General features: G+C 44.7%; 2 protein-coding genes across 5 annotated transcripts in view; one reads left to right on the plus strand and one right to left on the minus strand.

The window, feature by feature from the left end:
- Window positions 1-19,768, minus strand: part of Nuggc (nuclear GTPase, germinal center associated) — a 40,531-nt gene extending 20,763 nt beyond the window's left edge. Inside the window, exons 1-7 of one of the 2 annotated variants that reach the window (XM_090353660.1) lie at window positions 19,696-19,768; window positions 11,199-11,307; window positions 8,328-8,432; window positions 7,838-7,946; window positions 6,511-6,733; window positions 5,718-5,954; window positions 2,772-2,984 (exon numbers count right to left, since the gene is read on the minus strand). In XM_090353660.1, coding sequence (XP_090209786.1) covers window positions 2,772-2,984; window positions 5,718-5,954; window positions 6,511-6,733; window positions 7,838-7,946; window positions 8,328-8,432; window positions 11,199-11,283 — 972 coding nt within the window. In that variant the 5' untranslated portion in view covers window positions 11,284-11,307; window positions 19,696-19,768. Of the gene's footprint in view, window positions 1-2,771; window positions 2,985-5,717; window positions 5,955-6,510; window positions 6,734-7,837; window positions 7,947-8,327; window positions 8,433-11,198; window positions 11,308-17,946; window positions 18,033-19,695 lie in introns of those variants that run through there. The other variant, XM_090353659.1, reaches the window with a different exon arrangement.
- Elp3 (elongator acetyltransferase complex subunit 3) overlaps window positions 19,600-26,120 on the plus strand; it is a 60,039-nt gene continuing 53,518 nt past the window's right edge. The window contains exons 1-3 of one of the 3 annotated variants that reach the window (XM_090353661.1): window positions 19,600-19,842; window positions 20,369-20,494; window positions 23,234-23,372. In XM_090353661.1, coding sequence (XP_090209787.1) covers window positions 20,418-20,494; window positions 23,234-23,372 — 216 coding nt within the window. In that variant the 5' untranslated portion in view covers window positions 19,600-19,842; window positions 20,369-20,417. Of the gene's footprint in view, window positions 19,843-20,368; window positions 20,495-23,233; window positions 23,373-26,120 lie in introns of those variants that run through there. The other 2 variants (XM_090353662.1, XM_090353663.1) reach the window with 2 other exon arrangements.

Genomic DNA, 26,120 nt, shown 5'->3' on the forward strand with positions numbered 1-26,120 from the left:
GCAACCATGCTCCATGCAGACAAAGAGCCTGGACCCTTCCCAGCTGTCACTCCCTCAGCTGACCTGGAACTCCAAGCTGACAGTTCTATTCCCAAGGCCAGCACCCTAAGGCTCACATGGCCTGAGCTCTTGTCTTACAGAAAGTGGAAAAGGGGGCAGGAATGAGGGGAGAAGAGAGGTAGTAGATAGAGCTAGAAAGCTGGAAAACCTGCTCTCCATCGAACATTTTGCCATTCACTAGCTGCGTGGTCTTGGATATTATTTTCCCTCTCTGAGCTTTCATTGCTTCTGTAAAGTCAGGCACAGGTTAGATGACTCTAGATCATTACAGGAACAGTCACAAAGCTCCCCATGCACACACACAGTTGTCCACCTAGTGCAAATCTGCACTGGAAAGAACGGAGTTCTTTGCGGGGTAGGGGTGGGATGGGGGTACTTGTCCTCCCTCCCTCTCCCAGGGGCTCCTGCTCCTGGGTCCCCACCCCTGACCCAGAGCTCCTTGCATTCACCCACCTTTTCTTTCTATGCCACAGGCTCTAGTCCCTCTTTCTCTTTAGGTTTTCCCAGGAAGTCAAATTCCATGACAGTGGAGTTATCTAGAGCAGCCTGACGCCAACCTTTCCAGGCTTGTCTGATTCCCTCTTCTTCCTCCATCCATGCCCCACACCCCTTGCCACCCCCAACATGCTAGCTCCCTCAGTTTGGGTATATTGCTGCCCTCTGGCCAGGAGAGGTGGTGGGTGGCTCCTCTCCCAGCCTCCTTGATGCCTGGTGGAAGCTGAGCTTGCAAGTCCCCTCACAGCTCGAGCAGTTCAGCTCAACTCCTAGAGACAGTTCAGCTCTGAGAGGCCCCATCTGCTAGCCATGCCCTTGGCTGCAGGGGTGGACCTTCACCCAGCCCTCCACCTTCTGTCACGGCTAACTGCATTAAGGATAGGAACTGACCAGGAGCTAGACAGAAATTCAGAAGATTTTTTTCCTCCTAGCAATTTGAGCTAAAAGACCTAAAAACTATAATCACAGAATAGTAAGCTCATGAACTACAAGATCATCTAGAGACAGAGAAAAGGCAGTCTCTTTCTTCCCTGCTCTCTGTCTCTGTCTCTGTTTTCTCTCCCTTTTTTCTCCAATAGATTTGACAACAGAACCTTGTGCTTGCTAGTAAGTGCCACACGATCGGAGCTATGCCTCTAGTCCTATTTGCTTTAGTTACTTTTTTTAGGTAGTGTCTCACTTTTTGCTTAAGGTTGGCCTCAGATTACAATCCTTCTACCTACCTCTCTCATGGATGGATTATAGAGGGAAATGATCAGCTTGTTTTTATTATGGATTTTATGGATTTCAATTTAGTAAATATTATTTCATATGAACAGAAGCACATAGGTATTGCATCTTTGTGTTCCTCCTCTAAGATTCTCCTCCTTTGGCCTCACTGTGTGTGTGTGTGTATATATATTCAGCTTGTTTGATGAAATGAGGTATTGATAGCTTTTTGCCCAAGCTGTCCTTGAACTACAGACTTCCTACAAGGTGGCAATGTTTGACAGTATGGATCCAAACAGCTGAGAAAATTATGGTCCTTAGCTAAGAGAAAAGCAGGATTTTGTGTATGTGGAGATATGCAACGGGAAGCAAGTCTCAGGAGACAGGGAAGGAGGAGGAGGAGGAGGGGGGGAGGAGGAGGAGGAGGAGGAGGAGGAGCAAGAGAAGAAGAAGAAGAAGAAGAAGAAGAAGAAGAAGAAGAAGAAGAAGAAGAAGAAGAAGAAGAAGAAGAAGAAGAGGAAGAAGAAGAGAAGAAGAAGAGGAGGAAGAGGAGGAGGAGGAGGAGGAGGGGGAAGAGGAGAAGAAGAGGAGGAGGAAGAGAAGAGGAAGAGGAAGAGGAGAAGAGGAGGAGGAAGAGGAGAAGAGGAGGAGGAAGAGGAGAAGGGGAGGAGGAAGACAGGACAAGGAGGATCAGGAGGAGGAGGAGGACCTAAGAGAACAGAGAGTATAATCTGTGTCCTGAAGTCTAAGTCTCCTATGTGATCCTCCAGCTCATGGTCACTAACTCCTCTTGATCTGATAATGCTCTGGTGGGTTTCTGTTCCTTGTGGCCATACAGTGGCAGCCGATTAGCTCTTCAGTGCCTGGCTGCTCTGTTTTGCACCCCCTGTCTTCATGGCTGCCTCCACCACTTGCCTTTGTTTCTTGTACTTGCTCCAAGGCCTGCCTGTGATGGTTCCTTCTCATACATCATGCATCCTTGTACCAGCTACCAGGTCTACTCTGTGATTCCTCCCTCCCAGGTTTCTTTTCTTTTCTTTCTTTTTTGTGGGTCATGGGTCTGAACTTGGCCTGGGTGCAGTCCCTGAGCTCTTCAGCTCAAGGCTACCACCCTACCCCTGGGCCTGGGGGTTGTCCCTGAGTTCTTCAACTCAAGGCTACTGCCCTACCCTTGAGCCAAACCACACTTCCCATTATTTAGAGGTTAAGTGGAGATAAGAGTCTCAGGTCCTTTTGTGCCTGGGCTGGCTTTGAACCTTGATCCTCAGATCTCAGCCTCCAGAGTAGCTAGGATTACAGGCGTGAGCCTCCACATCTGGCTTCCTCCTAGATTTCAGAAGCTACCCATATCCTGCCATTGTTCTGCTCTAGTCTAACAGAGAAAAAAGAAGTTAATTTCCATTGGACTCATAAAATCCCTTGAGAGCAGAGCACTGTTTGTTTCTCAGAAAGGACAGAGGTATGGTAAGAAGAGGGAAGAAGCCCTAGGAAAGGAATCACCTTTTTACCTTTTTCCACATCTCATCCCTTTTGCAGTTGAAGTCACCTGTGCCAGGAATGTCCACCAGCACCACCCCTTCTGGAATCAGGGCAGATCTGGGAAGAGTCACTTCCACGTGCTTGATCAAGGGCCAGATCTGTGTCTCAGCTAATTCTTCTTCCTCCTGATCTCTCCTCTGGGTCCGAATGTAGGGGTCCAGCTTGACTGACAGCTCTCTGGCCTGAGAAGGAGGGACAAAGCCAATGCACCTGCACCAGCCATGTCCCCAGCTCCTACCCCTGTGTTGGCTACAACACAGGGTCACAGAAGGTATGCTGAGTAACCGTGAGAAGTGTGTGGATGGTGGGTGTCAGGATGTTCTCTGTGAAAGCCTAGACCTCAAGAGCCGAGAAGGATCTAGAACTTGAAGTGCTCTCACTTTCAGATGAACAAATCCAAGTCGGCTGGAAGCAGACTTTGGGGAAGTTATAGCGTTGTTGGACAATGAATTTTATTTGATTCCAAATACTTGTAATTGCTATATAAATTTCTAAACTGTAAGGTGATTGGGTCCCTCCCACATTGCAAATATGAATATTTTAATTGCCAGAAAGTCAATAATCTACATAACATCAATCATGTAATAGTAACCATATTTTTTCAAGTTGAAAATTGATCTGTAAAAATGTTTTAAAAATCTGGGCTGGAAGATGTAAAGAAATTATTTAATGAAAAGTATAAAAGCCTAAAGAAATAAATCAAAGAGGATATCAGGAAATGGAAAGACATCCCATGCTCATGGATAGGGTGAACCAACATAGTGAAAATGGCAATACTGTCAAAATTGATATACAATTTCAATGCAATCCCCATCAAAATCCCAAGGACATTCTTTACTGAAATAGAAGTTATAATCCAAAGATTCATATGGAACAAGAAAAGACCTGGAATAGCCAAAACAATTCTAGGCAAAAAGAGCAATGCAGGTGGTATTACAATACCAGACTTCAAACTCTACTATAGAGCCATAGTAACAACAACAGTTTGGTACTGGCACAAAAATAGACCAGAAGATCAATGGAAAAGAATAGAAGACCCAGAAATAAAATCACATACCTATATTCAACTTATATTTGACAAAGGAGCTAGAGATATACAATGGAACAAACACATCCTCTTCAATTATTGGTGCTGAGAAAACTGGGCAGCCACATGCAGAAAACTAAAAATTGACCCTAGCCTGTCGCCATGCACAAGCATTAACTCAAAATGGATCAAAGAGCTCAATATCAGGCCTGAAACCCTGAAACTGCTACATGATAGAGTTGGAGAGACATTGGAACTCATAGGCACAGGTAAAAATTTCTTGAACAGAGTCCCAGGATCACAACAGATTGGAGAGAGACTCAACAAATGGGACTACCTAAAAATTAAATGTTTCTTTACAGATAAAAACAGAGCTACGAAAGTAGAAAGACAGCCAACCAACTGGGAAAAGATATTTACCAATAATACATCAGCTAAATGCTTAATATCTACAGGGAACTCTAGAAACTAATCCCCGCCCCCAAGCCCAACAAACTAATCCCTAAATGGGCAAGGGAACTAAAGAGAGACTTATCAAAAGAAGAGGTTAAAATGGCAGAAAAGCATATGAGAAAATGCTTATCATCCATGATCATAAAGGAAATGCAAATAAAAACAACCCTAAGATGCCACCTCACCCCAATCAGAATGGCCAATATTCTGAACTCAGACAACTAGAAATGTTGGCAGGGATGTGCAGAAAGAGGAACCCTACTGCACTGCTGGTGGGAATGTAAACAAGTTCAGCCACTCTGGAAGGCAGTTTGGAGGTTCCTCAAAAAACTAAAAGTAGACCTTCCCTACAATCCTGCCATACCATTCCTGGGCACCTACCTTGAGCATCATAACCCAGGATATGATAAGGACACCGGCACAGCCATGTTCATCTCTGCACTACTCACAATTGCAAGGGATGGAAACAACCCAGATGCCCCACTACAGATGAATGGAAACAAAAAATGTAGTACATATCTATACAATGGAATTTTACATAGCCAACAGACAAGATTAAATAATGGCATTAACTGGGAAGTAGATGAAACTAGAGCAAATCATGCTGAGCGAGATCAATCAAGACCAAAGGAACAAAAGGCACATGGTCTCCTTAAATGTGGATATTAGATCCAAACAGTACAAGAGCAACGACTCAATATTCGGGTACCCAAGGTTATTGACATGGTCTTGGAGATATAAAATAACTACATAGACATAAAAATCTATGATTGGATATATACTCTATAGACATAATGTTATATTATATAGATGGATATGTATCTATGACATACAAACCCTCAGCCTAATTTTAATTATGTTCTAAAATCTAAGTGCCAGTGATTGTATATAGAGATTCCCTTCTTGAATACTTGTGTGTTAAATATAACATTTGAAATATGATGTAAAAATCAATGTTAATAAACTCTTAATAAAAAATATAGAAATCTGCCATCCAGGACAGAAACGTCCTCTTGACCTCATCTCAATAGCAGCTGGGCTTAGTGGCATTCCAGCTATGGTGGGAAGTGGAATGCAGGACCGCAGTCCAAGCATGTCATCATATATGAGAAAATAAAAGAAAACAGTTCATTAGCATTTAAATGTTCTCAATTGTATTATTTCTATGTAAAAATGCCTCCTTAATTAATCTTCAACTAACTGTAAATAGTCTTTTCTGTGTACCATAAAACAAACAAAAAAATACCTCCATTCAGACACCCAAGATTCCACTTGCCAGCCAGTCATAAATAACGAAGGGTGATTCGGGTCATGGGTGTCAATGGGTATCGATTACTCTTAACAAACATATTATACCATGGGTAATTTTGCTAAACTCATCAACAGCTCTATTTAAGACCCATGCCCTAAAATCAGAGAGGAGCCCTGAAGCTACCTCTTCCGCCTGGAGAAGGATGACTCTCGAGGCGGGGATCTTCACTCTGGGCCTCGCGCTCAGCAAGTCCTCATACTTCTTGCCTTCCACCCCAGCTCCGTAGATCACCCGCAGCTTCCAGGTGGCTTCGTCCGCGTCCACCGCCTCATCCCTGTCCCACAAGTCGGCCTCCTCTCCATCCCGCTCCTCAGTCATGTGCAGGAGTTGAGTCAAGTTCTTCAGCTCCTCCTTCCACTCCTGCCAAAGCAAAGCCAGGGCCGCATCCCTCATGACACAGGGGGAGAAAACATGGAAGAGAGGAGGAGGCCATGGCCCCATGGAAGGCCAGGGCTGAGGGTTCAGGAGGCCGAACATGAGTCATTCCAAACCCCTGGTTCTGTGGATGCAGAAGCAGAGGCTCAGAGAGAAATGGCTAACTTTAAGTCCCACGGGAACAGCCCAGAACTGGGACCATTCCCCATCTCACTCTCCTGAATTTTCTCATTTTGCAGTATGTCCTTTCCACTGGTCAAAGGCATGAGCTGCATTTATAAGAAATATAGTGATCTCTGAGAGAGAGTGAGAAGGGAAAAAATTTAAAGGAAGAAAGGGAGAAAGAGAGAGAAGGAAGAGAAAAAAGAGGGGAAGATGGATGGGAGGGAAGAAGAAAGGAAAGGAAGGAATGGAGGGAGGGAGGGAGAAAAGGAAGGAAGGTAGGAGGGGAAGGAGGGAGGAAGGGAGGGAGGGAGGGAGGGAAGGAAGGAAGGAAGGAAGGAAGGAAGGAAGGAAGGAAGGAAGGAAGGAAGGAGCTCACCTGGTCAGAAAGAAGGTGGATTTTGGCCTGATAGTGCTCACAACATCCCGAGCTTACTTGTACAATACATGAGGTACAAGTGCTTTCTCCAGACACTGGTAGAAACATGGCTTGCTGTATGATGGCATTGATCAGGGAGCTCTTTCCAGCCCCAGTGCTTCCCAATAATCCAATGTAAATTGGGTCCAGTGATGGTTTTTCAATCAAGACAAGAAGCCTGTTTCTGTATCAGTTTTTAAGTGAACAATGAAAATGAATAAAGAACGACTATTAGGATTGAATGGAGAGGCACTGAGTTTGAGTCCTGGCAAGTTGCCCTATCCTTTCAAGTCTCTTCTCTCTGCTTTGTCAAGGGGGAGCATATGAATCCCTTCTACCACACAGAGTTGGCCTGGAAAGCAAAGGAGGCAATGCCAAACTGTGTGGTAAAGACAATTCTTTACAGATGCTAAGCATCTTTGTGTTCTACAGAAAATGAACATTCTTGTTCCTAAATAAAACTTTCACATGAGGAGCAACCCAGAAGCTGCTGTGCAGAAGAAATTATGGCCTTAGCACAATCTTTTTAAATCAGCTTGGCATAAAAAGTTAACGACTTGACGGGTGCTGGTGGCTCATCCAAGCTCCTCAGAAAGCTGAGATGTGATGATCACAGTTCAAAGCCAGCCCAGACAGAAAATTTCATGAGACTTTTATCTCCAATAAACTCAAGTTTGGCTCAAGTGCTGTGGTAGAGCACTAGCCATGAGCACAAAGAAGCTCAAGGATAGCACCAAGGCCCTGAGTTCAAGCCCCCAGACTGGCATAAAAAGTGCGGGAATCAAGAATTGCATAGCTTGGGCCAGGTTCAGGGTCCTTTTACTTACACTACTGTGTGACTTTGTTCAGTGTCTTAGCTTCTCTGAGGCTCAATTTCAGTAAAGTAGCATTGATGTAATAGTGTCTATTGTACAAGAGTGTTGAAAATATCAAAGAAACTGATGGGCTGGGGATATAACTCAGTTGTAGAGGGACTGCCTCATATGTGGGAAGCCCTGGGTTTCATTCCAGCACACGCACGCGCGCGCGCGCGTACACACACACACACACACACACACACACACACCCTACTGCCACCATCACCACCACCAACAGAATCCTGGACAGCTATAGGATATCCAGTGATCCAATGATTGCCCCCTCTACAAAGCTTCTCAGCCTTCCTTGCTTAGTTTCTAATTGCAAACTCGTCTTCTTGGCTGGGGGTGGGCTGTGGGGGCAGTGAGTACCCACACTCACTATGGTAGGACACTGGCATTGGACTGGAAGGTACAGCGTTCAGACTCACATGAGATACTTGACTCCATTAGGAATGCTGTCTTCAAGGAAGACAGACTGAATCAGTTTCTGATAAGTGTTACTCAAAACCCTTCGGGTCCGTGACTCCAGTCTGTCATCTAGGATCAAGAGAAATGTATTACCTGGGATGTACCCGGCAGGGATCAAGTGCTACATAACCAAAGGAGAAGTATGCTGAATGATGCTGAGAAGGGAACAAAGAAATAGGGGGGAAAAGCTTGGAGATGAGAGCTGCCCAGAGACTGCCGCATCCATTCTGATGATTGGCTGATCAAAAAGAGGTGGCTTTGCTAACAACACCCCTAACTCAGAGCAGCCTGGAGATAAATGACCTCTGTCTTCAGAGACCTGGAGAAACAAGTTCAATTGGAGATGTTTCATCCAGTGTTAGATGCAAACCTTAGCTTCTAAGCACTGTAGCCACAATGGGGAATGACAGAGCTGTGTGAAAGCAAGCCCTACCTCTGTCTTGTACTCACATTCCTTTAAGGCACTCTGCTCCACAGAGGGAAAGGCCCTCAAGCGCTGGTCTCGATCTGACCGACGTTTTTTCTTCATTGGTTCTTTAAATAGTTCATCAGCAACTACAGATACACAGAGGTTGTATAAAATTATAAGTTAAAGGCAGTTTCTTTGCCTCACATTTGTTAATACATCAACTCCAAGGACCTAAGCGGATCTCGGCAGCCTCATCTGCCCAGAAATTCACTTGGAAAACAACCCTGTGGGGTTGTCCTGGTTTCATAGCTGCTTCCCAGAATCACAGGGCTTTGTGCACTTGGTTCTAAACTGTAGAGTCCAACCTACATTTCACCCTCAAATGAAAGTTTGTATTTGCAAGTCCTCAGAAGCCAAGATGGCTACTTTTCACTAAATAGTAAGTATCGGCAAATCAACTGACTGTGGGTAGAAAAATTCAAGTGCAGTGGTAAGTGTGTGGAAAAGGCAGGCCTGTTCAGGCAAAGAAAGGGATCCACAGCAGAACAGAAGGAAGAACAGGCTATGTCATCAGGCCAAATAACTTCTTCTCTGAAGCCACAGCTTCTTCATCTATGAAATGAGATCCTTGATAGACATATAACAATTATAAACATTTTGGAGGGTAGCCTATAAGATGGATGACTTTCAAAGATTAAGTGAGTAATCTCTCCCCTTCTAGCATTAGCAGCTGCTCCCTAACACTGGCAAGAAGCAATAGCCATGAGATGTAGATGTTGGTAGTTCTGCAGAAATTCAGTCACTTAAAATGCTTTCCTTTGGTTAGGGAGTGAAAGGATAGCTCCAAAGCTGTGCTTTGGATGAGTTTTAGCAACCAACCCCTGGTCATGTTCACCTGGTTGTCAAGAAACTGCACCATGGTCCTAACCCAGTGCCTTATGTTTCTAGGGCTGGTCTGTGCCTTAGGAAATGGCTTTGGGGTGGAACCAAAGAGTCAATCTCTACGAGCTACACTATAGGCTCACATAAAGAGGACTTGAAGCTCCACAATGGAGTGTTACTAAAGAGGTCATTTTCCTTGAGGAAGCAGAGAAAGAGTCACTTGGGCTTCAAGGTGGCAGCTGAACAGACGTTTTAGGCTCTGACACTCAGTTCCAGATGGAGGTCTCCTTCTCTGCTCAGCCTTGTTTCTTCCAGCAAAGATTCTGCTACGTTCTAAAGTCAATTCCTAGCTCTCAGGGGATCCTAAGACAGAGTCACATATGTAACAAAGCATGAAGCTATGCTCCCACCTGCACACACAGTGGTGGTTGAGAGGACATGTACTTAAAACTCTTCTATCTCAGGATGGACTAGAGCTCAGCTGGAAGGATCCACCCTGGCGGATGGTCAGATCTGCATTAAAACTAAAGAGAAAGTGGTTTCTGGTTCAGTGGCTGGAGAGGAAGAGACAGAGAGAAAAACAACATGCTACTCAGGCATTTGGGCCAGCTACAGGCTGAACACTCTGATCATGTTTCAAAACAGATTTCAGAACCTGGGACCTGTCCATGGAAAGAATGTAAAAGGGCATCCACTTTGTAACTTGGGAACTCTTTCATAAACAATGTTTGTATAATCTCTAAGCCATATATATGCAGCGTGTGTGTGTGTGTGTGTGTGTGTGTGTGTGTGTGTGTGTGTGTGTGTGTGGCAAGCCCAGATATACGGGCCACTTCTTTTAGCTTTGTAAAAACTAGCGATTAATATAATAAACTCTAATAACTAAACTAAACTCCAGTAGAGCAGCAGAGTTTAAAGTTTTTTCTCAGTCGCCAGAATGAAAGATTACTCAGAAAGTAGAGTTACACACACACACACACACACACACACACATATTGCCAGTCCTGGGACTTGAACTCAGGGCCTGAGCACTGTCCTTGGGCTTTCTCAAAGCTAGAGCTTTAGCACTTGAGCCACAGCACCACTTTTGGCTTTTTTTTCCCCTATGTATATGGTACCGAAGAATCAAACCCAGGTCTTTGTGCATGCTAGGCAAGCATTCTACCACTCGGCCAAACTCCCAGCCCCCAGTAGGTATATTATAAACAGATTGTGTTAGTCTGAATGTACATTATAACCTTTGCTATTCTCTGTAATTGTTCAGGTCTCCATTTGCCTTCCTTAGTATTATTGTCTGCTGATTATCCTATGGAAGAGCAAGAAGGGCTAGGTACAGACAGGGCAGTCTACAGCTGCTACTGTTTTTTGCTGCCGCTAGGTGTCACTTTTGAGAATTGAACCCCAACAGCCTGACCCAAGGATGCTGATTCAATCTCTTGCTTAGAGAAATCACTATCTACCAAGTAAACGGTCCTACACCTCAGCAATAAACACCATGTGTTTATGTGTTTGTGTGTCCAGCCACGACCAGGTACTGGCCCTTATCTCTGTGACCTAGGAACACTCTTTCCCTCTCCCAAGAAATGAAGAAGCTTTTCTTTGGTACACAAAGCACAAAGGATGTACTATTCTGATTTTCTACACATGGGTGAACTCCTCTACATCTTCCTAGGAAAGGCTCTTTCTCTTTTCCAGGTGATTCTCACAAGAATCACCCTCCATGGAGTCATTCCACAGGACAATGCATTCATCTTTCTACAGAAAGACACTTGACATGACTGAGGAAGTTACCCAATCAGTGTGGACTTAAAAGCATCTAAATTGATTTTCTACAACCTAAAGACAAGGCAAGACACCCCCACATAATTGTCAAATGGCTCATCTGATTGTGAACATACTATTTAGTAGGTGAAATAGTGGGTATGTGCTCCCCACTGAGACTTGACAGGAGAAAATAGCAAGGGATGACAAATATGGGCATAGTCTCCGACTCCTGACAAGGTCATGGACATCAGTACTGTTGCTCTCACCAGGGAAGACCATTGCAGAGATGTTGCCTGAGGATGGCTCCAGACCCACAAAATCTTCCATTTCTGCCATTTCCATAGTGAACATCTGCTCTTATCCAGTAGAACCAGCCTGAAAACACATACAAAGCATAGGAGGGAAGACAGCATTCATGAAAAATACAAAAAGCAAAATCTTGTGCTTTGTTTCCCCACGAGACCTCCATCTCCTTTTGCAAAGCCCAGAGTAGAGCAGGAAACTGAACCCAGGGTCTCAGAAATGCTCACAAATTGCTTTCACCACTTGAGCTGTGGTCCCAGCCATTTTGTTCATGTTTTGTTTTGCTGAGGTAGTGTCTGTGAATCTTTCCTCAGGTTAGCCTAGAGATTCCCCTGCTCTCTACCTCCTCAGTAACCGGGATCCCAAAGGTCTATCACCATGCCCAGCTCATTCTCATTGACCATTGAGTCCCTTCCAATGCCAAACATACTACTTGTTGACTTCAGTGTGATGAAGATCAAGATGTGAACACTGGTTCTTTAACATACTTTATCTATGGAAGTTTAAACTGACTGGCCTGAGTTCTTAAAGAAAACCAATTCTGAAATGAGAATAGACCTCTGACAGCAGAGCTGTGAACATGACACAGTTGTACAGCCTGCTTTAGGCAGCATCAGTGGGCCCAATCAGGCTGGACCGGAATCCTGTGCCAGTGCTCCAGCAAGAACCTGGAAGGGGCTGGAACAGCCTCTCTTCCTAGGGCTGGCATTTCATTGATGGCTACTGTGTAGGGAAGGAAAGATGCAGTAACTATGCTCTCTCACCCTCCTTGCACCACATCTCCACTTCAACAGGGCACCCTACTGGAGCTATTTGCAGCATGGGGCATCTGGAGAGGGCGGGGAAGAGGGGCACATCCAAAGGAAGTGCCAGAGCCAGTCTGCATCCTGGCCACACTGTCAGGCAGGGCCTGGGCATGGAAAGAGGTCAAGGCCCCTGCAGAGGTTCACAACCCCAGAGCTGCTCTACCTCCACCCAGGAGAATGTGGGGACACCAGTGGAGAGCCCCCAGAGAGCTTGCTGTCTATATTTGTTGTTTCTGTTGGGTGCATGCAACCATGCATTCAGAGTCACCTGCTTCTCTAAAATATGCAAAACTCTCCGGACCTGTCAACCTCCACTGGCCCCATCAACCGTTAGTAAGGGAGACTGTGACACACTGACACCCAAATCAAATCACAACACGTCAGTTGAAATGGGCTCTTATTCCAAATTTGGTTTGCAGATTTGAACAGAAGAAACGGTGTTTGTGCCAGGAGGTGCTGGCACAGTGTGACAAGAACATGGATAATGTGAGATCCCCAACTTTAGGCCAGTTCTTGGCCTCTCCTTTTTTCTAGGTCTAACCCACACTCCCTGTGGTGCTATTTTATGACTAGTTGTTGCTCTTAGTATCTTACTAATTTATCCACTAAGCTTTATTAATTGAGGTCAATATATGTAGTGTTCAAAACTGCCATTTTAAGTGGGCATGGGCGGCTTATGCTTATCACGCTAACTACTCAGGAGGCTGAGATCTGATTTGAAGTAAGCTAGGGCCCGAAAATGCAAGAAACTCTCATTTCCCAAACCCCCGAAATAGAGCTGTTTGTTCAAATGATAAGAGTGCCAGCCTTGAGCAAAAAAGCTATGAGACAGTGTCCAGGCACTGAGTTCAAGCCCCTGTATGGCATCAAAACAATAACAAAAAACAAATGAACAAACAAAAACCCTGTTATTTCAGGCATTCAGTGGGAACCTTAGACTAAGTCCCCCGACAATTATAATCAAAGCTGCCCCAAGTAGAGCAAGCTTTCTTGGAAAATAATGTTTTCTGCCACTAGAGAAGTTTGGACATACACTCTCATGACCCTCTGCTAACAGCACTGGATCAGCCGAACGGAAGAGTCCATGTTGTTACCTACGTGACATGCTCGCCAGGGAAGCCAGTAAGTCCATGAGAGCACTAAATCTCATGAGCAACTTCTCATTTGAAATGCTCAATTGGCTATGGCAAACCAATATCAAAACCTAGTGAGCAGAGAATGAGGTAGATAGAGTGATGCCTACAGTGATAGCTAGCAATGAGTTTAGATACAGTATACAGAATTGACACAGAGGTATGTCTTCTGAAGATCCTAGCTCAATAATCCATTGTTACACAAAATATAGGGCATTCTATCATCAGTGGACACTGAAGACAAAATAAAACAAGTAGTTTCACCAAGGGACAAAAGTCTGTACACCTACAGGACAACTTATGTTCTAGGATTTAAATTCCCAAAAGAGACAGTGGGCCAGATGAATCCCAAAAGAACTAACTGATCAAACTGATAAGCATGACTACCATGCACACACTGACTAAGAAGGCTGTGGATCAAAGTTCTATTAAAAAGTATTTAGAAAAGTAGGCATTTGCAGGGAAACGGATGGACCTAGAATAAATCGTGCTAAATGAAGTAAGCAAAGCTCAGAGAAACAAACGATAGCTCGTTTTCTCACATAAGTGGAAGCTAGATCTAAAATACCAGGACACAATAAATTATACAGGTCTCTAGGCATTCACATACAGCAAGGCCAAAGGAAGACACTCTTAGGAGAGGAACAGAAAGGCACAATGTGCATCTGATCCTACAAAATAATGTTTATTGAAATGAACTCCAGGAAATAGAAACAAGAGTTTTTTTTCTTTTTTGCCGTTTTTGTCTTCTTCAATTTTGTTCTGTTTGGTTTTTTTTTTACTGTCTGTCTTTGGGAGTGTGTAGCAAAGGTACTCGCTGGAAACTGTTGAAAATGAATTATATATAACTTGTAGGTAGAGATGGGAGGGGGAAATTGGGGGAGAGAAAGGGAAGGGGTGACATTGTCTAAGAAGAAATGTACTCTTTACCTGACTTATGTAACTGTACACCACCGCTATAGTAACAATCAACATTAAACAACAACAACAACAAAAGAATAGCTGGGCATAGAACTCATACTTGTAATCCTAGCTACTCAGGAGGCAGAGATTAGGAAGATTATGGTTAGCTGTCAGGCTAGGCAAAGTGTTCATGAGCAGCACCCAGGCCCTGAGTGCACAACCCCAAAAGAAAAAGTTCATGAGATCTCATCTCGATCAGTGAAAGACCGGGTATGGACGCACTTGCCTGTCCATCTTATGAGGCTCCTTAAATGAGAGGAAAAGCAACAAAAGTACAAGGCTGTGTCGTGGCCCAAGGGGTAGCCTAACAAATTTCAAACCCCAAGCTGCAGAACAGAAACAAAAACAAAACCACTTTAAGGTCAGAGATGATGTGTTCATGTTCACTGAATTTAGAATGTGGGTAGTGGTTTGGGCTCCCGTCAGCGTCAGAGTAAAGTTTATCTAGTTTCATCCATTAAACCAACAGTATATAATGGACAACAAAATTCTTGACAGCTAGCAGAGCTTGGACTTGGTAGCGCTGCATTCCAAGGAGAAACCATACCAGGAGCACTCTGCTATAAGAACATTCACCACACCCACCCAGGCAGAAGAACTCCACAGATTTATAAAAATAATCTACCTTTGAGGTGAGGGAACATAACTCCGCCCTTCTTAAGTGTGCCTTTATATGACTTCTCCCAGGGAGTACAGGATAAAACTGAGGGAGAAAAAGAACTAGATGGAGACTAGGCATGAGTATGCTGCCTGGAATCTCAGCACTTAGGAGACTGAGGAAGGAGAAGCAAGAGTTCTAAGCCAGCCTGTTAGGTTTGAGACCTTGTATCAAACAAATAAAACAACAAAACAAAAATCCAAGTTACTTGTCAAGCACTACTTCAACCCAGCAACCAAGGTCAAAACCAACCCTCATAAATCATAGTGAAAGTGTACAGACTTGACACAATGTAACCTTCTTCCACTTGTAACTCCAGCCTAATCATGAGAAAAACATCAGAACTACAGATAATGAGGCATCCTGGCTGGGATCCTAGAATATAAGTCTATGAGAAACAGAGAACCTTGATTAAAGCTTGGACTTCAGTTAGTAATAATGTACCCTAATTTCTTACAATGAATGTACTATCCAAATATAAAAGGGAAATGGGCAAATTGTACAGGTTTTCTCAGAATTAATTTTCTCAGGTCTTTCCTTCAACTTAAAACTATTCTCAAAATAAAGCTTATTTTAAAAATAAAGTACCAAACATAAATTACATAACAGAAACTTACCAGATGTCAATAAAAAGAAAATAAAATGGTCTTTCTACTTTGGTTCCAGGAGTCCACAAAGGAGGATGGTAGCCACTTCTCTGTCTTAGTACAAGACATAGAGCTGAGTTTTCAGACTTCAGTGGCCAGAGCAGAAGTGAAACTCACTTGTCATCACAGGTGATCATCACATCCTCTCCTCAGACACTGCGACAGGCTATTTTCTCCTTGCACCTGAATTGTGCACATGACAAGATCATGCTTCTTTTGGATCTCTTGCCTCAAGCAGTTAGAACTTAGTCACTTTGCCTTTCTATTCAGATGGCAGCACACATGGTGAACTCTATCTAGTTAGAGCTGGCTAGCTGAACAGGTCAGAAAAATGGCCCACTCTTAATAAAGTGCTGGTTCCCAAACTCCCTAATGTGAAACATGGCTGAGAGAAATGGAAGATAGGAGATGGTAATATAAACCAACTCCACACCTGGAAATCCATTAAAAAAAAAATCTAGCCTTGGGCTGGGGTATAGCTCAGTGGCAAAGTGCTTGCCTAGCAAGTGCAATGTCCTGGGTTCAATCCCCACAGCCAAAAAAAAAACAAAAACAAAAACAAAAAACCAAAAAAAAAAACCTACAAAAACTCTAGTCTGGCACCGATGGCACATGCCTATAATCCTAGCTACCTGGACGGCTGAGAGTGAAAGGATGGCTGTTCAAAGCCATCCTGATAGAAAAGTTGAAAAGACTCCTTTGTTTTTAGAAACTTTTATTGTCATTATAAAGGTGATTCATAGGGCTGGGAGTTTGGCCTAGTGGTAGAGTGCTTGCCTAGTATCCACAAAGACCCAGGTTTGATTCCTCGGTACCACATACATAGAAAAAAGCTGAAGTGGTGCTATGACTCAAGTGGTAGAGCACTAGCCTTTAGAAAAGTCCAAGGACAGTGCTTAGCAAGCATGAGGGAGGCCCTAGGTTCAAACTTCATAAAAAAGGCAATATAAAGTTCAAGACAATGAAAATGATCATGACAGTCATAAGACAATATGTTGGAAATGAACTTTACAGCTTGGGAAGGGGTAGGGGAGGGATGGTGGGAGAAAAAATGGGAAGGGGTAACAATGTTCATGAAGTAATGTACTCAACTGTGTCATAAATGTAACTGTAACCCATCTATACATCACACTGATAATAAAATTGTAAAAAAGAAAAGAAAATGGTGATTATCGTAGTGCTGGACCTTCTCTCTCCTTCCATTCTCATCATGTGTACTTCACACGCCCTCTGCTGGACATTTCTTTGCTGCAACACTTAATTATATTGTTCATTGGAAGCAACTCTAATCAATCACTTAGTAACTAAGAACTGGGTGTTCTTCCCCTCTGGTAGATGCTTGGATCTTGGTTGGTGCCAAGCTCTGATTGTTTCTAATTTGTTCTGTGTGTTCTCTTGAAATGGAGTCCTATGCTAGAGACCCTGTTCCTGTGTTTGACCAGTAGAATCCAATCAATTCCTGTCACTACCGTCTTGATTCCTCCCAATTTGGGGTGTTCTTAAAGCTGCTTGGATTCTTCACAGCAGTCTTTGGAACGTGCTACTGGACACTGAACAGACCTGCTTGGCTTTGGTCACTCTTCCAGAATAAATTTCCACTGAATTTGCTAAAAACACTGACACAGTTCAAAGTTCTGTAGCTCTGCCATCTCTCCCTATTATCCCTGCTTTGCCTACTAGCTATTTTCAGATGCATTATACATGTACCCACCAAATGCTAATCTACTCTGCACTAAGTCTCATGAACTGATGAGCCTTCTGCTCTCAATTCACCCCCACTAGATTATATGCATCAGTGAACATTCTTGTGCTCATGAACACACACTACCTGTGACCTCAGTGAGAGTTGTCCAAATGCACCGTCTCCATCTTCACTTAATCAATCATAAGTCCACTTCCAGTCAAGCTGTCTCCCTCCCTTACCATTCGCCCAAACTGTTCTTGTCTCAGTCCCCAGTTGTAGGGAACTCTAAGCTGAGCGGTGAAACCTGGAAACGGTTTTGAGAGGTTGGAATGCCACCTTGATGGCACTCAGAATGCTGAGACTAGGCATGGAAAGGTTAAAGCAGAGAGCTCTGCAGAGGGTGAAGAGACTGGAACGCCACCCCCCTTCCTTAGTGCTGGTCCTTGGGTGGACCTTAGCTGGTAACCTTGAAGGCTGGATAAGGTAGACTTTGTGTCTGGACTTTCCCTGGGCTGCAGTCTTCCATCTCAAAAGAATAAGGGAACCAATGTCTCTCACAAATTGTTTTGGATTTGATTGTAATATTGATATAGATGCTCTACTTTTTGCACATTTTCATGGGCACCTTCCTCGTGTGAACTCAAATAAATGCACTTGCTTGTGGGAACTTGGGGCCCAAGTGTCCCCCTCATCTGTCTGTATCCTACTGTGTATTCTGTTGTGCTGCCTTGGTTGCCGTTAGCAACACCCAATAATCCTGGTCAATTCAACACTCATTTCTGAGTAATCATCAGTATGTGATCCCAGTGACATTTCTCACCTGGCCTCCAGGTATCCAGACTCTACTGGTTTGCTTCTCTCAGCCTTTGATACAGCTTCTAGATCCCTCGCTGTCTCTGCTCAGTTTTCAAACTGTTAATGATTGAATGCCCCAAGGCCTAGCCTTTGGACTCTCACCCTAGGTGTTTAATTTCACCCATAGACCTAGTGACTCTTGACTAGTTATCAAGAACTGTCTTACTGCTTACTAGGCATTTCAAACAAATCCCCCTTTACCCCACAACTCCAGATAACATACCATCTTGCTTGTTTCAACTAATGATAACTACATTACTCCAGTTCCTTGAGCCTAAAACTTTTGGCCTCACACTTGACTACTGATATCTGTCTCCCATATCCCACATCTAATGGAAGTCTTGTTGAAATTACCAAAATTGATTCAGATTTTTAAACACTGTTTACAATCCTGATTTGAGACATAATAATCTTTTGCCCTATTTGGTGATTCCAAACACTTGGCTGTATATTGAAAACACCCAAGGATTTGAAAACCACACTAATACTGCTGCTAGCCCTTGCCATTCTAATAAGTATGGGCAAAGACTAGGACCTAGAATTTTCACTGCTCTCCAGATAATTCTAATATGTACCAAAAGTTGGGAATTTCTTTAAAGGATATGGTAATAGCCATCACTGTGTGCACCCTACTTCTTTCTACTTCCCCACAGCTGCTGAAGATTATTTTCCACTCAGTAAATAGACATAGTTTTAAGTCATACAAGTTCTTTTAAGGCCCCAACAGCTCGTGATCTTAGATAAAAGCCCAAGGGTAAATGAACAACATTTTACATGAGCTAATCTGTACCCGCTACCCCATTACTTCTCTGACCTCTAACCCTATGAGGCTTTGCCTCATGGATGCTGGCCTCCCCACTTAAATATCCCAGGAATCCTCTTAACTAAGACCTTGTCACTATTGCTCTGCTTGAACACTCTTCAACGATCAAATATTAGTTCAAATGTCACAATTCCAACAGCGAGTGGCAATTGTAGCAGTCACCAGTCTCTACGTGATTAAATGAACCATGGTGTCATTAAGCCTAGGCTAGTGCGGCAAGGGTGGATTTGGAGGACAGAGATTTCTGTCGTAGACATGTCGAGTTTGAGACACCCATTTGACACCTAAGTGGAACAAGATGTCACAGAGGGGGAGAGGTTGAGGATGAACTGGAAACCCGGGAACAGGGATGACCATTTACGGCCATCAACTCTTGGGATCACATTCTGAGACAAGCCTGGGTGTCTCCCCCGAAGAGGAAGCAACGAGAGACGGGGAAATACAAGAAAAAGCAAGCTGGGCCTAGCCTAAAATGTGTTTGAGGGAAGAGGAGTGGCTTCGTCGGCAGCAGCCTGGCGGTAAGGGCAGGGAAATGGCTGAACCTGACAGCCTGAGACCGGAGAGACCGGAGGGACCCGGCCCCCCCCCCCCTCCGCCCCGGGCTGGAGAGACCGGAGGGACCCGGCCTCCCCCACCCCGCCCCGGGCTGGAGAGACCGGAGGGACCCAGGTCCCCGCCCCGAGCTCAGCCCCGGCCAGGCCGACAGGAAGTGACGCACGCCGAGGCCCCGCCCCACGCCCCCCCTCAGGATCCCCGCAGCGACCTCTCCCCCCCTCCTTCGCTACACCGTCCAGGTCGAGCTTTCGGTCCCTCACACTGCCACTCGGTCCACCTCGCGCCCCTCCGAGCCTGCGTCCCGGTGAGTGGGAAAAGGGGCAGGACTTCCGGCACCTGCTTCCGGGGAGCGCTTTCCGTCACGCCGGGCGTCCTTTTACGACAGCCCGGGTTACTTGGTGGCCGTCCACTTCTCCGTGGTCGGCTTGCTATTTCGCGATCGCCAGGGCCGCGACGGAGCAGCGATGAGACAGAAACGCAAAGGTGCGCACGGGAGACGGGGTGGTGGAGGACCGGGGGGACAGCGGGGAGCGGGGCGCGGGGTCCTCGGTGCTCGGACGCCGAGCGCGGCGGGTCGGCCCGCCGTCCGGGCCGCCCTCCGCCCCCACCGCAGCCCTGGCGCGGAGCCGGGGCGTCCGCGCGGACGGCGGGGCCCGGGGGCTCGGGCTCGTCCGGGGACGCCTCCGAGGAGTCATCCGTGGGGTCTGGGCCGCCCCCCCCGACTTCGGTATGCACGGTGTCCACGTCGGTTTAAGCTGGAGCCGAGCGCGTGACGAGCTTTCCCGCCCGGCCTGGCTTGGAACCCTCAGTCCTCAGCCTCGGGAGTAGCTAGGATTGCAGCCCCTGGCTTATCTGACGCTTGTACGGGGTCTGCCTGTCACATACCGACGAAGCCAGGTGACACGCCCGCGATACGGTTAGGCGGTGAATACTGGAGTCTGCCTGTTGATGTTGAGCCGCTCGCTCGAAATGCAGACCGTTGCTCACCATCAGACCCCTTACTGACCAGTGCGAGATGCTGCCTCATCCTTCCAGGCGACCTCAGCCCTGCTGAGCTGATGATGCTGACCATCGGAGATGTGATCAAACAACTGATTGAAGCCCACGAACAGGGGAAGGACATTGACCTGAACAGGTAAGAGGCCGCACGGGAACGAAGCCCTGCTCTTAGGGTAGCTCTCTCCTATGGAGCCATCTCTGTTGCTGTCTGTCTCTTTTGTTTGAAGTCTTAAGAGGGTTATTCCAGTCACCATAGAGTATTTGCACATCTGAAGGGCACATAGTGAAACACCTTAGTACAATGAATGCACGGTTTAAAACAACAAAACGCAGCAGGCTCTGTGGGGGCGGGGGGGGGGGGGGGGGGGGGGATGGGTCCCACCCAGAGGTGAGAGCTAACCAAGGGTGGGTGAATGGCAATGCATATGGTTGAAATTGCCTTACTTTCATGTAGAAAAACAGAGCACTGAAGCTGGTTGAAGTTGTTTTAAAGAGGGAAGAAGAAGAGGTAAATGAAAGTGATAAGGAGTGTCTGTTTCCTACTGCCCCAGCAGCAACAGCAGTTCTCCCCTGGTACAGCTCTCGTTTAGGACCTTGATCAAATACAACCCCTTTCTGCTTTAGAACCTCTGGGACTCATTCACCCACTGCCCTGTAATCATGTTCACTGTGGTCTTTGAAATGTTCTTAAGAGTGAACATTCATCTCTACACTTCAAGTGTTTTGGGTAGTTATTTTTTTCTTCCCCATTGTCATCATCTCCTCCTCTTCCTCCTCCTCCTCCTTCTCCTCTGACTTGGTACTGGGGATCTAACTCAGGACCTTGTACTTGCTAGGCAAGCATTTTGCCACTAAGCTACATCCCATTCCTTAAATTTTTAAAAAATATATATATTTTATCTGTATGTATCTATACACAGACACATACATGTGAGTGTCTGTGTATATATAGAGGGAGAAAAATGAGAGGGGGGTTATGATCTATACATAAAGCAGTCCTAAAAAAAAAGTTTCCCCCACAACCCCAGATAAATAGCACATGCATGACATTTTCACAGATCCTATTCTTTGTTACTTGAGATGCTACAGTAGTCTTTTCCTTGAAACATCATGCTTGGAAAACATTGATTAGCGGACTGAATAATTACCCTCTTTTGACTATGAAGATATATTTTACTTTTTTTTCTTACATTATTTCAGTCATTTTCCTCTGCTTTCATTGGTTATCCCTCATAATGCACCTCTTTGATTTCTTATGAACCTTTCTAATTGTGTAATTTTGGTCTTTCTTTGGAGTCTGTCTAAAGCTGTTGCCTGCTCCCTTCTCAGATATCTTCACTCATTATGTAAGGCTTCTCATTTTGGCTTTAACGTGTTCTTCCAACTTTTACAGTGAATCTCCAAGTTTTTGTCAAGTTGGTCTACTCATAGTTCTTAAAATAATTTTCACCCTCATGTAAGCCAGGCTATGAGCTTATAGCATCATCTCAGCCTGCTCTTCCTTTCTGAGAACTTCTCTTCCTCTGGTCCCATTGTCTCTACTACCCATCCACTCCCCACCGCACCCCTCAGCATATAGGGAAGTCTTCCCTGTCTTTTAGAAACCTTTGTTATTGGTTGGTATGGATGTGTTTTATCATAATGCAGGGACATGAAAGGACCTGGCATACCAAGGACTTAGGGAGTTAGGTGCTCAGTTAACATGGGGTGAAAATGATAGGAGCAGCCCACAGGTATTTCTAAATGAATTTTAAGACAGAATGACTGTTTGGGTTTGGCTAGCAGACACAAAAAAGCTGATGAAAATGGAAAGATCAGAAGAATAAGCTAGGCATGGTGGCATGTGCTTATAACGTACACAAACCTAACTGAGACAAGAAGATCATTAGTTCAGGCCAGCCAGTGAGCTACATAGCAAGATACTATTTCAACAGATTGAAAGTTACTTCTTTGGGTTGTTGGTTTGTTTTTTATTCTTTTTTCGTGGGTCATGGGGCTTGAACTCGGCCTGGGCGCTATCCCTGAGCTCTTCAGCTCAAGGCTACCACCCTACCCCTGGGCCTGGGCACTGTCCCTGCTCTTCAGCTCAAGGCTACTACCACCCTACCCTTAAGCCAAGCCCCACTTCCCATTTTCTAGAGGTTAATTGGAGATAAGAGTCTCAGGTCTTTTTGTGCCAGGGCTGGCTTTGAACCTTGATCCTCAGATCTCAGCCTCCTAAGTAGCTAGGATAACAGGCATGAGCCACCAGCTAAAAGTTAACTTAGGTATGGGAATATACTACAGACAGGAAGCATCATACAGAGAAGTTGTTTTGTAAAATATAAATTATATGTTGGTCGTTCTTTTGTATATATATGTGTGTGTATATATATATGTGTGCATACACTGTATATAGATAGATAGATAGATAGATAGATAGATAGATAGATAGATAGATATATAGTAGTTTGTTTAAGAAAGTGATTCTTGACCAAACTGATTTTCTCCCCAGGAGAAAGATCTAAAGACATTTTAAATTGTCCTAGCAGAACATGCAATGCTAGCCAACAAAGGCCAGCGGCACCCTTAACGTCCTGCAGCATTCCAGTATCCCAGAGTCAGAGTTGTCATCCTTGGATAGGGACTGCAGCATCATGTTGAAGTAACCGATCTTTTGTCCTTGTCCTGGGTCCCTCCATAGGCCTCTGGTTTTCTTCCTGGTACTCGAGGCAAGAAGCACGTTACTAACAAATCTTGTTCTTCTTTTCCCTCAACATTTAGAGATCTTAAAGCCACTTCTGTCCCTAGAGGAGAGACAGGAGTGAGCAGTGCTATTTTAGTACCCTGTGCTTGAAATATGGTGATCTTGATAATACTGGATGCTTTCCTTCAGGGTGAAAACCAAGACAGCGGCCAAATACGGCCTGTCAGCACAGCCCCGGCTGGTAGACATCATCGCTGCAGTTCCCCCTCAGTACCGGAAAGTCTTGGTCCCCAAGCTGAAGGCCAAACCCATCAGGACTGCCAGTGGAGTGAGTATTCAGTTATTGAAATACTGCTGCAGGGAGTGAGGTGCATTGAGGGAGGCAGACTCCAAAAGTCCATCCGCTGTGTTCTTGTTGGAGTGGAGATATGTGTGGAAGGCTAAAAGGCAGAGAGAGAGGAGACTAACTAGTTGTATCCAAAGAAAGGAGATAGATAATGTTTTGATGTCTAAAAGTAAAGATTGAGGCGTGGTGATGACTACCATCCAATAAATGTCACTGGCCTTCATGAACTGATAGAGTTTAAAATAGTTGGTATTTATAAAAAGTACTTCTAAAAGGTAATTAATGAAGCTGGGTGCTGGTGGCTTACGCCTGTAATCCTAGCTCAGGAGGCTGAGTCTGGAGAACAATTAGTCTGTGAGACTAATTAGCCACCAAGGAGCTGTGGCTCAAGTGTTGAAGTGCAATTTGGAGAGAAAGAGCTCAGGGACAGCTCCCAGGCCCTCAGAAGGCCCATGACTGGCACCAAAGGGGTTGTGTGATATTATGAAGCACTTTATGTAACACTGTGTAGCACTGTGGTGTCCTCCAGCCAGGGCTAGGAAGGCCCCAGAGAAGACACAGTTCTTGCTTTGCCTATAAAGAGTGCTCAAGGGGACAAAAGTGGGCTCAGAGGAAGGTGGGATTAAGGACAGGGAACCTGAGGCACAGAAGTAGGAGTGACACAAAGACTGTGCATGTGAGAAACCAGACTCACAGGATCGAGGGTCCATGGGCCTGGAATTCATGTTCTTGCCCCAGCCTCTGGACAACCCATTTGAAAAAGCAAAAGGGCATCCGTTTAAATTAGCTTGTAAAAAAAAGTCTTAAATTGTCCGACAACGTAGTAGGAAACCATTAAAGGTTTCTGAGAAGGGGAATGATGTGAACATGGTAGATTTCCAAAACATTCCTCGAGATCCAGATAAGAATAATTTGACAACAGAAACACCCAGTTTGGACACTTTTGGTCCATTCTCCAGATGAAGTATGAAGGGCCATTATTGGCGTCTCTAGGAGAAAAGGGCTGAGTGTGGGTAAATTGGCAGGATTAGCACCCTCATGAAATGCTCCCAGAGCTGACTCTGTGCAACTGATGTGATGTAACATAGTTAGTCTTTGGTTTCGATGAGGATATTGTGCTTGAGGCAGCTTGGGTTGGCCCTGTCTTCTGGATTCTATGGCATTTCTGGGTAATAAAGCTCACAACTACTTACAGTATATCATGAAGCCTGCTGTCCCCTTCTTTGTACTTAAGCATTTAGGTTTGGTTTGTCAAAAATAGTTGGGCACCACACTCCCCAACGAGATCCCTTTAGCTTTTACTCCCACATCCCTGCATAGTGTGCCCTACAGTCAGGTCTTAAATGAGTTAGTTGGTTAGCCAGGTCTTTGGGGTTTTAGCATCATGCTCAGGATTACCACTGTGGAAGAGAGTTTATGCTATCTTTCAATGTGACCCAAGCACCTAGCTTTCTGTTGCCACCCTCTCCAAGTTGAGTTTCCTTCTTTGTGGTCATTCCTGTCCTTTGAGGACTATACTTGGCCTGCTTACCTGCCCAAGTCATGTTTTCCGGGGTCCTGGGCCACTGTCACAAACTCTGTACATGCTTTCTCCTTGATCACATTATACAGCCATCTGCTGACCCCAGCTTTCACCTGCCTTCCTGGTTCAGACTCATGCCAGACTGCTATTCATTTCCTAAGTGGTCTACTTGTCTTGCTTGTTACCAAATTCATTTTTGATAGTAGCAAAAGAGCTACACGTTACTGCCTGAATATGGCCATTCTCACCACCATGTTTTATTCTTGACTCTGTTCTCATGGTACATTGTGTGTTTTTCATAGAGCAGTTTAGCATTTATAGAACAGTGAGCAGAAAATACGCAGTCTCCATATGCTTCCTCTTCCCCTACCCTCAGTTTCCTATGTTTAGTGTCTTATTTGGTTCGATACATTTACTACAGCTAGTGAACCATGTTCCTGTTAACCAAAGCCTGTTTGGATTAGTGTTAATTCTTGATTGTTCATTTATGGGTTTTACCAAATAGATAATACCATTTATCTTTCATTATGATACCATACAAATTAGTTCCACTGCTTAACCTATTTCCCAGCGTTTAAATCTAACCTCCCTACTAAATATCTATTCCTGTGTCTGTATTTTTTTGGCTCTCCCCGAATGTCATACACTTAGAATCATACAGGATGTACGATTTTTAGATTGACAGTTTAGATTGACTTCTTTCGCTTTTAATGTTCTTCCACCTTCTTTCCCTTGGATGGATGCTCCAGTGCTGTTTTACCCATATATATCCAATAGCTGGATGAGGTCCAGGCTGAATGAGGTCAGAACCGCTCTTGCATTTAGCTGGCATATTTCTTCATCTTCTGTTTTTCTTTGACTTCATTACCTTAACGCTATTTTCTAGCGTGTCCCTCAAGGGGGAGTAGTCGAATGTTCCCTCATAATTAGATTCAGGTTGTACATCTTTGCCGGGAACAGATGTCAACAAATGCCACAGAAGTAAAACCGTGAATCTACATGCATATTTGTACCTACTTGGACATGACACATTTTCATCTGTGTTTATGGGTGTGCCAAGCTTGATGTATTGGGAACTAGTTAGTTTGTAAAAATACCTTCAGTGTCATTCTGAGTTTCTTCTTTTCTGCATTCATACCTCCCTCTGCGCATAAGAAACCCACTTGCATTCACTTTAATTTTGTTTATCTGACCACCCGTGTCAGAGG

Source organism: Megascapheus bottae, chromosome 20 (assembly GCF_031878675.1).
Source record: "Megascapheus bottae isolate mThoBot1 chromosome 20, mThoBot2.hap1, whole genome shotgun sequence".
NCBI lineage: Eukaryota > Metazoa > Chordata > Mammalia > Rodentia > Geomyidae > Megascapheus > Megascapheus bottae.